At 35.6% G+C, this 14,876-nt stretch overlaps 2 protein-coding genes across 6 annotated transcripts; one reads left to right on the top strand and one right to left on the bottom strand.

Annotated features, from left to right (window-relative positions):
- Window positions 1-2,380: 2,380 nt before the first annotated feature.
- LOC114417777 (LOB domain-containing protein 19-like) lies at window positions 2,381-7,403 on the top strand. The gene is made up of 2 exons (XM_028382845.1): window positions 2,381-2,899; window positions 6,922-7,403. Exons 1-2 carry the CDS (start codon window positions 2,594-2,596, stop codon window positions 7,258-7,260), a joined length of 645 nt encoding a protein of 214 aa, XP_028238646.1. The 5' UTR covers window positions 2,381-2,593; the 3' UTR covers window positions 7,261-7,403.
- Window positions 6,718-14,435, bottom strand: LOC114417738. 5 transcript variants are annotated; one of them, XM_028382826.1, is made up of 3 exons: window positions 11,755-14,435; window positions 8,471-10,335; window positions 6,718-7,256 (listed from the first exon to the last, which is right to left on the bottom strand). In XM_028382826.1, exon 1 carries the CDS (start codon window positions 14,290-14,292, stop codon window positions 12,415-12,417), a length of 1,878 nt encoding a protein of 625 aa, XP_028238627.1. In that variant the 5' UTR covers window positions 14,293-14,435; the 3' UTR covers window positions 6,718-7,256; window positions 8,471-10,335; window positions 11,755-12,414. The 5 variants fall into 5 exon arrangements, with proteins under 5 accessions (XP_028238627.1, XP_028238637.1, XP_028238621.1 ...); XM_028382836.1 differs by having other exon boundaries at window positions 10,253-10,335; XM_028382820.1 differs by lacking the exon at window positions 6,718-7,256 and having other exon boundaries at window positions 8,192-9,341; window positions 10,253-10,335.
- Between the last annotated feature and the right edge of the window lie 441 nt (window positions 14,436-14,876).

Raw genomic sequence — 14,876 nt, 5'->3', positions numbered from 1 at the left:
GTGAACACTCCTCTTGCTACTCATTTTAAGTTGAGTTCTAAACAGAGTCCATCAATTGAAACTGAGAAATTAGATATGCAACGGGTTCCTTATGCATATGCGATGGAAAGTTTGATGTATGCAATGGTATGCACAAGACTAGATATAGCTCATGTTGTTGGTACAATCAGTAGATTTTTGTCAAACCCAAGTAGAGAGCATTGGAATGCTGTGAAATGAATTTTGAGGTATCTTCATGGTATTGTTGATATGAGGCTTTGTTTTAGTGGTGATAAGCCTACTTTGGTGGGGGTACTCAGACTCAGATATGGCTGGAGACATTGATTCCAAGAGATCCACTTCGGACTATTTGATTAATTTTGCAGCGGGAGCTGTGACTTGGCAGTCCAAGCGGTAGAAGTGTGTAGCTTTGTCTACTACAAAGGCAAAATTCATGTATATTACCTAAGCATGCAAGGAGTTGCTATGGGTGAAGAAATTCTTGTAGGAGTTTGGTTCTGTTCAGGATAAATATCTATTATTTATGAATAGTCAGTGTTATTCATCTTGGTAAGAATTCAACCTTTCATTCAAGGTCTAAGCATATTGATGTGAGATATCATTGGATACAAGATGCTCTGGATGTTAAGTTGTTGGAGTTGGCCAAAATTCATACTGATGATAATGGTACTGATATGATGATTAAGACATTACTAAGAGGAAAGTTTAAAACTTGTTGAGAGATCGCCGATTTGACGGTCACCTCCACAAAGTTGTGAAGGAGAGATTTGATATATCAAAATTAATTTAATTCAAAAAATATTTTATTATCATTAATCCAAACATAAACTTAATCCTTTGATAAAATTAGTTTTAGGGAAAGTTATTCTTTACCAAATTGCTAAACAGAATTGAATTGAAGGGATAGGATGTTTGTCCCACGTGCTGTAGGAAGCTGGTCTGGCACGTGGCTTCTTCTAGTGGCGGTTGGAAGCTGATCATGCTGTCACCTACTAAACTCTCATCTCACTCTCTCACCCTTCAATTCATCACCATGTTGTGTGCACTGTGTTTGCTTCACGCAAGCCCTCTCCTTTCCCCTACTATATTCCCTTAACTTTGCTTGCGTGGCTTTAAAGTTTCAAACTTTTGAACCAAATTCAGCTCCCCCACAACACAACACACTATTAGCTTAACAATTAACCATTGCATAATCATAACAAAACAGTTCTCATAAAAATTATGAAAGTGATGAATCATGGTACCCACGTTTGCCTATAAACAATCATAGAGAAAAATAGATACTAATCAAAATTCATAGAGAAAAGAAATTGAAAAAATATAAATAAATGCAACAAATGAGATAATGATTGATAAGAAAATGAACGATAAAAAAATAAAGTAAATATGTACTAATTAAATAAGTGTCCACATATTATTATTCTATAAAAATATTAAAAAAAATAATAAAAGTTTCTATTTTTTGAATTTACTATTTTTTTTACAAAACTTAGACGTACTTCTTACATTTTTTTATTTCATTTATTTTTATTGGACTTGAGTTTTACTTTAATAACACTAAATCTTATATAATTCCTTACGTTCAGTGAAACTTTAACTTTAAAGAGAAATGTTAATATATTTGCTAACATACTCTTTATTTTTTTTCCCCATTTAGTAGAAATTATAGGTATCATTGTAGGAAAACAATCATGAAGGAGTCAGACATAATTATTATGGGTGATAAATGGGTGAAAAATATTTTTCTTACGAGAACCCAATTGTGTGACACAATCCTATATAAAGTGATTCACGTATTTGATTTAAATGTGTTTGATTTAAATCCTATATAAAGTGATTCACGTATTTGATTTAAATGTGTTTGATTTAAATAAGATTATCATGAATATCCAAAAATAATCTTATTTGAGTTGGATAAAATTATTATAAATAACAAAACTTTTTTATGAATATTTAATGTAGTTACATAAAACAACCTATACCAATTGATTTTTGTGCTTATTGATTGTAACACATTCTTTATAATTTTATTATTGACTAAAATATATAAAAAAAAATTAAAAAATACATGGGATCTCACTCTTTATTTAATAAACTTGACTTTGATTTTGTAGTTTCATTAATTTTTAACCAATAAAAAATATTAAAAGAAACGTATCAAATGAATGTTTTCCCAACACTCTTCCTTGAAGAATAGTACTAAAAAAATACTTAAGAAATTGCGTCTTCCATTCATATACTTATCTCACGTCTGATTATAATAATTTAAAAGCTTATACTTTTCACGGAAATTTCATGGTACTAAACATGATTATTTACTGAAATCAAAGTCTTCACTATAAGCCAAATTAATTAAAACTGAACCACCTAGCTAGTCCATCTCAAGTGAGTGACCCACCACCAAAAGCATTCACTTATTATTCTCTCCACATCAAATCAAAATCAAGTTAGCAACAAGTAATCAACATACAAACCCCCTCATCATCTATATATCTCACACACCTCATTATATATCATCTCTTTCTTGGTGTCCCACAAAATTTTGGTTCCACCCTGAGCAAGGAAAAAGATTAGAGAGAGAGAGAGGGACAAAATGGATTGTGGGGGTAACAAGATTGGTGGAAGTGATAGGGGTGGGCCTTGTGGTGCCTGCAAGTTTCTGAGAAGAAAGTGTGTGAAGGGTTGCATATTTGCACCATACTTTGACTCAGACCAAGGAACGGCTCATTTTGCTGCGGTGCACAAGGTGTTTGGTGCTAGCAATGCCTCTAAGTTACTCATGCGGATTCCAGCACACAAAAGACTTGATGCTGTTGTTACTCTTTGCTATGAGGCTTTGGCTAGGGCTAGAGACCCCGTTTATGGTTGTGTTGGTCACCTCTTTGCTCTTCAACAACAGGTATGTATATACATCTCACTCACTCCAATTCTCTCTTTAATTTTCCCTTCTTCACTCTATTTGTATCTTTCTTACCTTCTTTTCTTTCTAATTGGTCACCAGAGATTTTTATGTGTGTAACAAAAGTATAAAAGCAAATCCAACAAGGGTTTAATTTGTGTGTATAATGTATATCTTCCCTTGAAGGTTTGGTTTGTTGCATTTCTGAGTAAACACCAGATAATGCATGTTTTTTGTCCCAACTACTTAATTTTAGAAGATAATATTATTTTTTTTTTTAAATTTCTATAAAATAACTGATAAAAACTTCAATCCTCAAGAATAAACTGAACTAGCTAGAAAGGCATATCATAATTAGAACAAACAGGTTGAGTTTAATGGAAGGAGATAATTAATCTCCAACAATGTAACGAACCAAGGTTAGAATGAGAGTGTCTCAAGTAGAATTGTGTCCAAAGAAGAATACAGGTGAAGAACTAAAAAATATCATAAGTTGGAAAGTTAAGAGAATTGTTTTAAAAATGAATGAGTGCAAATTAATATTATCCCTCATTACACCCTCTTTATTGTTCTTTCTCTATATTAACCATTATATTTATTATAGTTACTTTCCTTTTGTTTTTAAACTATAAACTTTGAATAGGTGATAAACCCAATATATATATATATATATATATATATATATATATATATATATATATATGTATGTATATATATATATATGTATGTATGTGTGTGTGGGGGGTTCTTCTTCTTGAATCCTTAGTTCATATCCACCGCGTATTAGATGATTAGATCAATCATTCACCACTACATTAGGTTTGAATACTTTAGTTTAATGGAGAAAGAAGATGGATAGGAATTAATTAACACATCAACTGCTAGTGATTATGCTAACATGCGCCATGGTGTGAAATGGTCCTACACTTGTACTTCTCTAGTGTAGTCTCTTGATAAGTATCACTGTTTTGTTTTCCTCGTAGGTCAAGATCTTAGCATTTAGGATATTATTATAGTTTGTACAATGTACTGTTTGCTTTGACACGTTTGTTTGCTTTTGGACATTTTTTTCCATGGAAGCCATACACTATACTTAATTAGGACGCCCCCTATAAGTTTAGGTTGGTTTTGTGATTTCAAGGTAGCCATATATATGCATAATCAGGTATACTATTACTAGCTAATTAATACCATGTTATACTATGGTATTTGAAAACCTAAGCTACCCAAAGAGGTCTAGTACATGATTAGATTCAGCATAAGTATTTGGGTACCTGAAATCCATGTGTTTCGAAAATTAGGTTCTCAATGAATAAAACTTTGTGAAATTCATGTTAATTAATTATTAACTAATATTTTTAATAAAGAGAGGGGTTGTGGTGGCAGCCGCCAAGTGGGTGTAGCTGACTATGGAGGCTTGTTTGTTGCTTGCCGGAGCTACCAAGCAACGCAATTAGCAGCTCGAGAAATATTCAAATATTTATGGTCTTGACTTTCAAACTCTTGCCACATAAAGTTTACGGGTACACATTTGTATATTAGCAAATGGTAATCAATATATATTAACAATGTTTTACAAATTAAGTAATTAAAAATAATGGAGATGTTCCTTCACGTGAATGCTTCAATAGTTCGCTTATATTTGATTTGTGAGAAAAAAAATTTGTCTAATGCAATTTTTTTAACTATAATTAATATATCTGAAATTTGGTAATCTTATTAATAACTTTTTTAATGTGATGACTACTGAATAGCAGGACATTGTCTCATGTATTAAAAAAATTTAAAATCCACCCGCTTGTATTCAATGTTATTATATTCAGCACGCTAATCAACTCAGTTACCATAGTCCATAGTGAACTATTTGTCCATCCATTAAGTTATTAGTTGAGTTGTTGGAAACAAGTTTTATCTACAATGTTTTTTTTTTTTACAGCAATTTTATCTCCAATATTATCAAGAGTTCGAATCTTAGAGGTTATAACTTAGAAGAAGGGGAACGGGGATTAGTCTGTGTTCATAAAAAGATATAAAGAAGACTTGAAAAAATCGTTTACTAACTTAATTTTACAATTTATATACTAAATCACTTTACTCAATTCCACGTGTCTCACAAGAATTAATCAATAACCACAAGAATACAATGAAATTATTCTAAAAAATAAGAGCTTCACACGCATAAAAGAATATGGTTGAGATATATAATATTGTTAAGATTAATTCTTCTCACGTTATCATTTCTCACATAATACTCTTCTCTGCCTGTGTCTGTTTGTGTGTTGGCAAACTTATACACGTTAAACATTCATATATGTGCAATGAAACAACAGATTTAAATATATTTTAAATATCATGTTATACGTTAAAATAAGGTTCAACTAGTTTTTGAATTGTTTGAAATTTTATAAACTTAATCTACTTAAAATTAAGGATGTAAATGGTAGATTTATTTATTAAAATGCATATTGTAAGATATACCGCAGAAGAACCTACCATTTTCTAATGTTTTACTTTGACAAGTCTAAGTGCTATAGTAAGGTTATTGTTTATTATTGATCATCGTACTTGATAAAGATGCATAATCTTATGCGTGATACAATAGCAACTACCTTTTTCCTTATCTTAGAGAATGCATTAAGCGTAATCTAAATTCTAAGGTGCAATAATTGAGTGGCAGAACCTCTCTACACATTCATCCATGAAGTATGCGATTAACCACAGCCAAAATAGTAGGTTAACACTTTCACGCATTTCACCAGAAATATAATGTTTTTGTTCCCATTAATTCGTGGCCATTATTGGGCAGAAATACACCAATTGATTCCTCAACTTTAATTAGGTAGAATTCCATCCCCTGTGTGATTAGTTACCAAATAGCAATTAAGTAATCCCCCCTTCTAGATTCTGTAACCTCTAAGAGAGAAATAAAGTACCTATAAAAAGAGAGAGAGAGAGAGAGAGAGAAATGAAGTTGTTTGGATAAGATTGATTTTTGTCTTTTTTAGTTTCAATTAAACAAGCAATGTAACAGTCAAAATAAAATACTATAGTGAAGCTTAAGTTTATCCTTTAACACTGAATGAGAATATTCTTCACATGCATGTATAATTGGGAGTATGTCAAATTGTATTTAAATGCCGGCACATGATTCAGGTAAGTGACCATAATCTTTATCCCTTCATCTCTGACATTCTTTTACTATTTGTCTGTTCTATGATTGGGTAAAAGCACTTTTTGATCAATTAATCTCTTCAAAAAAAAAAAAATCGATCTATTAATATCTCTGCAGATCTTTTTCCAAAGCATCTCTACATATATAGTGTCATTATGATCTATAAATAATTTTAATTTAGGTGCACCTGATATTGGCCTTTATTATAAACAGGTTAGAATTTCATTGCCCCTCCATATCTAGAATAGTAACAGAAGAAAGAAACAGTAGTGAAAAACGGAGTTACTTAAGGCTATATGTGTACTCTATGGTCACAAATTAATTGCATGTTGTAATATTAGATTTATGGGAAAAAGTTAAAAGATAAACAATTATTAAGTAAGCCACTTGTTGAAATACTCAATATATATGGTTTTAGGGTATCGATCAATGTAGTTATCAACCACATAGAATTTGATGGTTACATATTATGTTATTATCATGATAAGCACTTTCGTTTTGTATCCTAGAGGTTAGCTTTATCAATACTTTCTAACTAATATGTTGCATAAGAGGAGTATCAGCAACACTTTCTCATACATTCTTTTTAAACATGATCTATTAAAATTTATTAAAAATTATAAAATCACAAGTAAAAACCGTTAAATAAGAAATGGAATCCACACAATTTTTGTGATTTCAAGCAAACTAAAACCAATAGTAGAGTGTGATTTCTAGCATCTCATTGCGCAAACAAACCAGAGAGGTGACAAACTCTCAAATCTAAAACATTGCATCTAGGCTGTTTTATATGCCATAATCTGGTAGAAAACACAAAATGGTTTACTATATCTTAATTTGAATGGTGCAGGTCATGAACTTGCAGGCTGAGTTAACCTATGTCCAGGCTCGTCTCGCGACGATGCAGCGACTGCCAATGCAAGTGGCTCCTCTTCCACACCCTCAAAGCTCTTCACCACCACCAACCTTTCATTCCTCAGATCACTTGGCATCAAATGCTGACTTGCAAAGTGCCCCTATGATGCACTTTGATCCTCTTCAGCCACATTCAGCATCATTAGAGTTAAGCAGCGTCGTTTTCAATCAATCAGATCAACAACTCGAGGATAGGGAACTCCAAGTTTTGGCACGGGAATTTGTGAGCAAATACTTGCCCGGAGTAAGGTTCCAGCAATACAACTCTCCCTGAGGAAAAGATAACTTTGTCATTTTCTTGTGTTTTGATGCCAATGCTTTTGTTAATCATGTCTAGTTTAATTTGCTGAGAATGTTGCTAACTGTACTACTGGAAGAAAGTACTTCCAAATATGGAAGAATTCTGTATCATGATCAGTGCCTACTCCCTCTTTCTTCGGCTAAGAAATTTTCCACTTTTTTTTTCTCGGTAATTGAATTGAACATATACCATGGACAAAATAAAATACTTATACAAAAAAAAATAGAATGTTTGCTTAAGATGCAATATTATTCATCATGCAGTATTATATCAAATTTAAACAATGAGTATCCAGTTATCCATAGATTCTGAAACATGTAAATGTCAGAAAGTACTTAGCTACCTTCAATGTCGGGTTCAAATTATCAAAATTGTATATACGTAAGCTTGTTAGCCGGATGACATAACATACTATTTTTGCTTTTCTATTTTCGTTATTAGTAGAAATCAAAGACAATGTCATAAAACTTACGATAATTTATGTACTCTACCTAATGAACTCAGTTAGACCCTCTTCATTACTTTTTTTGCTTTTTTGTTTCAATTTAAATAGCGTAAATTACCACAGGTCCTAAAATTTAGACATCCGTACGAAACCAAATCCATGTCCAGAACACAACTTTCTAACTATGTGCCAGTTTTGATTGATTGAACATATAATGAAGAATTGTTAACAAGTCACAGTGAAGAAGAAATAAACAACTTTTGGATTGAAAAATCACGGTAGGATATATTAACACTAAAAATTTAGTTGATTCTTTAACCAGTGGTTTAAATAAAGACACTTGCTAACATTCACAAAAAATTCAATTATTATCTTTGGATAACAATTGTTGTCTTGTGGAAAAAGCAAGAGCCATAGAGAGGACTTTAAAAGCAGCAGCATCAAGTTCTACGACGTTCATTTGAGAATCAACTTAAAAAAATGCAGAATATTAACGACATACGTTTACAAATAGTAAATGAATTTTGAACTGATAGTCAACCTATCGGTATGTAACCAAGAGCTTGTTGCCAATCATGCAGACACAATCAATAACACGCCAGACAAATAATGAAAAAATAAATAAAAAAATCAAAGTAGACTTAAGCCAGAAAAGTGTTTTTTCCACAAAGCACTCACTTATCACTCAACAATGACAAAAGGGTAAGACTTGTAAATAGAGTGACACAGATTATATACCAAACATAACCGAGAATTATCTACCAAAGCAGAATCTCGTTTTTTTATGGAACTTCACCAAAGCACGAGTCCTCAAGGATTAAGCACTGAGCCTACAGAAATGCAAAATAGCCATCTTCTGCTGTTCTGTTTGAGAATATTAGAGACCAAGTTCATAAATATCACCAATGATTTAACAACTGAAATTCAATGATATTCTGAACAACTCAATCACTAGAAAGAGATAAACTATGTCAAAATGACTAGGAGACTCCTTTGTAGAACTGTGAATCATATGTAGTTTTTAACACTCAAGTATGGCATCACATCGAATAGTGTATCTAAAGATATTATTTGCACCATTACTAACACAGAATTATTTGCATCAATATAACACGTGTTAACATAAGAATGATTATTTAAGACATTTGTAAATAACTCTTTCATTCTCTCCTATAAGAAATACCAATGTCACATTTGATCATCTGCACGAGACTACTAGACTAATAAGAGAAAGACACTGGTCACATAACTAGGTGATGTGGAACACTAATTAGGATTATGATATCTCTTTATTTAAGTCTTGAATTATTTTAGTTCATTTTGTTTCTTTATATTTACCTATCTTGATAAGATATACTATTAGAATCCGTGATTTCAGATCTATTATTATTTTATATTAGGATGATTGCTAGTTGTGATTATATTAATAAGGGATCTCTTTGTAAGTCTTCTTTAAAGGGCAGACCTGATTGAAATATTATCAGAGAAATTATTTTCAGAAAAAAAAACTTGTGTTTAGTTTAGGAGGGGCTCCGTCAAGGAGGAGTCTGTTTCTCGCTTTCACTTTAGGTTGCAAGGAGTCTTCCGTGTCTAGGCCAGTGACTCAATCCTACACGAAGATTCATAACAATAGGATCCATGTCTTTAAGCCTTCACAGACTTCAGTAATAAAACATACACAGAAGAACAAAAGACAAGAAAATTCTGAACATTAGCAAAGCAGAACAACAATACAGCCAAGGGTCACAGATGAACAATTCCCTAATCCCAATAAAACAAAGCAAAGAGAAAAGAGCCAATTTTGGTCTCAGGTCTAATGTTCCTATGTTCTTCTCAAAGCAGGTAAAGAATCAAGTTCATGGACCTAAATGATAACAAAAAGGAAAAGATGGATGTGACTGTTTGCTTCTCATTTTTTTTCTCATAATCATTGCCAAATCAAAGCATGGCTTGTTTCCCAGCCATCAAAAGGTGCAACTGATGGAATTTACATGTTTTGTAATGTTTAAAAACATCAGATGGTACACATGTATATCAACCAATACATAGTCTCTTGCATTCTTCTGTGTCTAAATATCCAAATCCTGTTTTCTATATATGTATAACTAATGATAACACCTCAAAATTATGGTCTACTGTTGCGAGACATTAGACAGCATATGATGTTATGTTCTAACAGTTGAAAGTTACAGAATATTCCAGAGCCCAACTTGGTATACTGTTGTCAGATCAAATCAAATCAAAATTCCTTGATTCTCAACTCAACCTGATAAAATCTTGGATTATATTTACTATTATAAATATTGCACAGAACTAAAAGGAAAGTTAAAGTCACAAATGAAGAATATGATCAATTTCATAAAGATTAAAAGTATGCAAGAGAATGTACCATCATAGAGATCCAAGACTTCAAAATGGATCATATCTAGCATAGTAAACACAACAAAAAACCAGGCATAGATTCTATGGTGTGCTTTCATCTCAAAACTGCAAGCCTGCTAATGGTATGTGGAAGCATACCTAATTTAAGGCCATAGATCTTCTTGGTCATTGCAGCGTCCAGCATCTCCCTCCAGATCAGTCTCCCTCAGAACCAATGGGAACTTGTGAAAGACAGACATAAAATTATAATTAGGCACTAAAAAAAGGTAACTAACTCTAGCAATGAAACAAAAAATAAGGGTCATCTTTATTTAACCTATATGCATGTTACAAAAGGCATTAAAAGATGTAAAAACTCCATGAGCATTGTACAGTTGCAGGTAAATTTAATATGCACTGAACTTAACACTCTTCACCCACAAACTTATTAACATAGACCGCTAGAAGTGAGTCAAGTGACACTTTAATCTGACAAGGAAAGATCCTATTTCAGGAGTATATATAAGAGAACTGCTTCAAAAATAAAATGTAATGAACAGGACAAGCTCCATAAAACAGTATTAGCCGACAGCCCATAAACTCATTCGACTATGAAATTAGTTTATGAAAAAGATGCATCCACATCTTCCCTTCAACACAAAGATACCAGTGCATCCACTGGACTTCCAACAAAGCATGCAATAAAAAGGTAACATTTTCATACAGATTAGATACAACAATGCAACCAAATTTTTGTACACATCCAATAGGAATCAGATTCAACAGAAACTCAGAACAATATTATTGATTGGAAAAAAAAAACAGAAATATTACAGGAAAGACCCCTGTAATCCCAGAGCAAATGCTCCTCAGAGAAGAGATCATTCTCTCTATGCCCAACCCATAAGGTTTCTAACAGAAAGATACTAAATGATCATTAGTCATCACACTCCTTCCCCCTCCCTATAAACACTCCCATATTCTAAGTAACTGCCACATCAGCAGCTCTTCTCTAACTTTCCTATTCAGCTCAGTTGTTGGGCTTAGGCCCAAACCCAGTGTCCTAACAACCTCTATGATGTTCTTCACTGAACTGACTAACAATGTTAGGAGTCTAACTGGATTTACAAACGGTTCTTCAAGCCCTAAATATTAACTCAATTACAAAAGTGGGAAATTGTGACCCTCAGCACGAACTATTGGAATCACATGCATAATTTAAGGTTAATGCCTCCTGACAAGGAGAAGGCAGGCAGAAATGTGTTCTAAGAGCATCATCATAGGTTCATAGTATGTTAATAATCCATTAAAACTCAGTTGAATAAAATTTATGAAGGATGGATTCAGATTTGTAGCACAGTTCAATCTCAAGTGTGGTACCCCTTTCACCAAACTAAAGAATAATGATGCCTAAGCCCACCCAAGGAGGACATGTACTTTCCATTTTATGCTGGTGGTCAGGGTGAAGATTTGGATATTACATGCAAAATAAAAGGTATCTGCCTCAAAACTATTGTTTAATTTCTTAATGTATTTAAGCATCATATATTATAAAATTTGTCATCAGAACCACAGTATAAGATACGAAGAGGGTGTTGCAATACAAGAATCCATAAATATCATAATTTTGAATTTCCAGAGAAGGGGGAAACTGGGTGTACCTTGAGGCATGCTTTATGGCATCAAAAACCTTCATTCTTCAATTCAGTACAAAAGAGGTTGCCAAGACATGTGCCAAGATGAAATAAACAATGGAGCTGTGCTGCTGATGATATATTGGGTTGTCTCACCACTATGTAAAAGTAGTTAATCTTCAAATTGAACCAGAAGTGAGAAGCCAAATGATCTTTTACATATAAGAAATGAGTAAATATGTAAAAGCAAATGGCTAGGGAGTACAGCACATATAAGTCAATAGAGAAAATTTCAAACACACAATAGTTCAATAAGGAAATAAATCACCAGTAGTAGTTCCTCACAATACACACAAAAATCTCTAGAAGTTCAAAAGCAGATTACTGAAAACACTGATGTGCTCATGTGCATTATACGGACCAAGAAAGCCAAAGGCCGTGAACAAGGTTATCAGATATAGTCATACTCATAACAAAGTTATGTGCAAGAAGCATACTGGTTATACTTTACAGAACCACAAGCAAGAATAATAAATACACCTAAAAGGCATCATGTGAGCGGCTCCAATCTTCTGTATACAGAAATGTACAATCCCTCTTCTATTGGTTGGAAGGGGTTGGTAAATAGCCTTGATGGATTTTGATCTCTAAGTTAGAGTAGATTAACTTGAATGTTCATGGATGGCACTATAAAATCTCTCCATGACGGAATGCACTATCTCCACAATCAGCACCAGTATCCAAAGCACAAGGAGAATCATACCATTTAGGGTTGTCCGGGTAGAAACTGTCAACCTGCATACAGCCAAGACCTACTACATCCGACACTATACCCTCGTCGTGTCTGATCAATCTAACGGGCTTGGTTAGTTTACTGTCCTCACAATCAAGAATGCTTTTCTCATCAAAGTCGCTGCATTTCAACCACTTCTCCGGCTTACAAGTGTCACTCATCAGATCATCCTTCTGACTCCTGCACTCTGTCGTCATCTGATCACCCCACGAAACAACCTCTCCCAGCGTCCGGCCAAAACTATCCTCGTCATCCTCAATCAGCTCGGTGTCCTTGCCATCCCCATAAATCCTCTCGTGATGATTGCTCCAGTTAGCCAAATCATTGTCCCCAACCAACACATCATCCTCCACCACCCCGTGTGCCACAGCCTTATCTGCAATCAACTCAATCCCCGGCTTCAACCCCACCTCCCCAATACTCCTAACCTTATTCAAAACCTCGAACAACTCCCTCGAAATAGCCCCCAACATCTCCCTTGGCATCTTCCCAACCTTCCCTTCTAACATCCCCACCTCATTCCTCAACTCCTGCACCTGCTGCATCACCGAAAACTGCAAATCCCCACCACCATCCTCCTTCCCCAACAACCCCCCAAACCCTCCCTCCCCCTCCATCTCCTCACTCACCCCATAAACATTATTCTCCTGATCCATCAAAAACCCACCCCCCTTATGCCCAACAACCCTATGCATAATCCTTGCATTCCCGTCCAACGGCCCCGGCTCGTGCCCGGAGTGCACAGCATACAGCTTGAAAACCGCCACCCCTTCCTCCTGATACACAAAACTCTTATCCTTCTCATTATAATTTGCAATCGGCACAATTGCCCTAATCCTAAACCCACATCCACACCTCTTGGAAGCATAGGGCTCCCTCTTCAAAACCTTAGATTTCTTAGCAGCAGGCTCCCCAGCCCTATGGCAAGCATAGTCCTTAACCTCAGCCATAAAAGGCTTATACCTAATATACTTCTGCCTTATGCAAAGCACAACCTTGTGCTTTGCAGCAAGCTGCTGGAGCCGGCTGGGGACCTCCCTGGCCGGCACGTCGAAGCTCTCGGTGTACTCGAACCGCCGCCGCTTGCCACGCGCTGCCACGGAGGGATCCGAGGAACCGCCCTCAGTGGTGGCAGAGGAGCAGACGGGGCAGGCGGCGACGCAGACGCGGATGAAGCTCTCCGGGATGCCGTAGAATTTGGCGCCCACAGTCCAGTGGTGCTTGATGCGGTCGAGGGTGTCCTTGAGGTTGAGGTGGCAGAGGTCGGAGTCGGAGTGGTGGGACATGACGATGTGCTGCCACTGGTTGACGTGAGGGACGAATTGGTGGGGGTTGTTTTTGAAGCAGAGGAAGTGGGTGTTGGAATCAGGGTCGTGGTGGGTGGTAAGCTTGTCCTGGATGCGTTTCCAGGCGGTGAGGTAGGCGGTGTCCTCGTTGCGGTCCTTCCAGACGGTGCGCCAGGAGGAGAGCACGGAGCGGGGGGTGGCGGAGCGGATGTCGGAGGGGGAGGGGAGGCGGCGGAGGAGGAGGGAGCGGAGCATGAGGGCGTGGGAGGAGGGGGTGAAGGTGTAGAACTGGGACGAGATGTGGGGGTCGGGGGAGATGAAGAGGGGTTTGGGGGGTGAAGAAGGAGAAGGGGAGGAGTGTGAGGAGGAAGGGGAGGAGGGGAAGAGGAGAGAGAAGGACGCATCGGGGGGGTGGGGAGGGGACAGATCGGGGGGGTGCGGGAGGAAAACCTCGTCTTCCTCTTCTTGTTTCTTGGAATTATTCATGGGAGAACCAACAAGATGAAGAAGATGGATGGGGAAAGGGGGAAGTCACTCTCTCTCTCTCTCTCTCTCTGCTGTTGCCGAGGTTTTGTGTAGTGTTGTGTTTTTTGGTTTGGATTTGGGTTTGGGGGACGGGTTCTCACTTCTCAGCAATATAGATTTTCTCTATTATTATCACACCACGCTCTCGCTTTTTTGTTTTTTTCTTCTTGTCTCTTTTCTTTTCTTTTCTTTTTAACTATGGTATTAGTATAAAGTAATTTATGTTGAAATAATGATTAATTTTTTGTTAAGATGATAAGTATACATAAGGGTGAATATTTTTCTTTCAATTCCAATTTATTTCATACCAGCCTTGGGAACACAAAACACGATTACTTGTGTCCATTGTTGGTAGTTGGTGGTTTTCTCTTTTTCACTTCCATCTTGCCATCTTGCTTTTTAAAGTAATTTTTTTTGTATTGACTAATTGAAAGAGAAAGCAATTGAAGAAAGTAGTGACATCAATTATATTTTTTTGAAGGTTCATAAAAGAAATGAAAATAGTTATATATATTAAAGTGTAATTTAGAAATAGGAAATGAGTA

This window comes from Glycine soja, chromosome 1, assembly GCF_004193775.1.
Source record: "Glycine soja cultivar W05 chromosome 1, ASM419377v2, whole genome shotgun sequence".
Classification (NCBI taxonomy): domain Eukaryota; kingdom Viridiplantae; phylum Streptophyta; class Magnoliopsida; order Fabales; family Fabaceae; genus Glycine; species Glycine soja.
Note: the sequence above shows the minus strand (reverse complement) of the source record. Positions and strands in the feature narration are given on the sequence as shown.

Excerpts from the sequence above, each read along its gene's own strand:
- LOC114417777 (XM_028382845.1), top strand. The coding sequence starts at position 2,594 with ATGGATTGTGGGGGTAACAAGATTGGTGGAAGTGATAGGGGTGGGCCT. Across the intron at positions 2,900-6,921 it reads TCTTTGCTCTTCAACAACAG|GTCATGAACTTGCAGGCTGA; the intron begins GTATGTATATAC and ends TGAATGGTGCAG.
- LOC114417738 (XM_028382826.1), bottom strand. The coding sequence starts at position 14,292 with ATGAATAATTCCAAGAAACAAGAAGAGGAAGACGAGGTTTTCCTCCCG.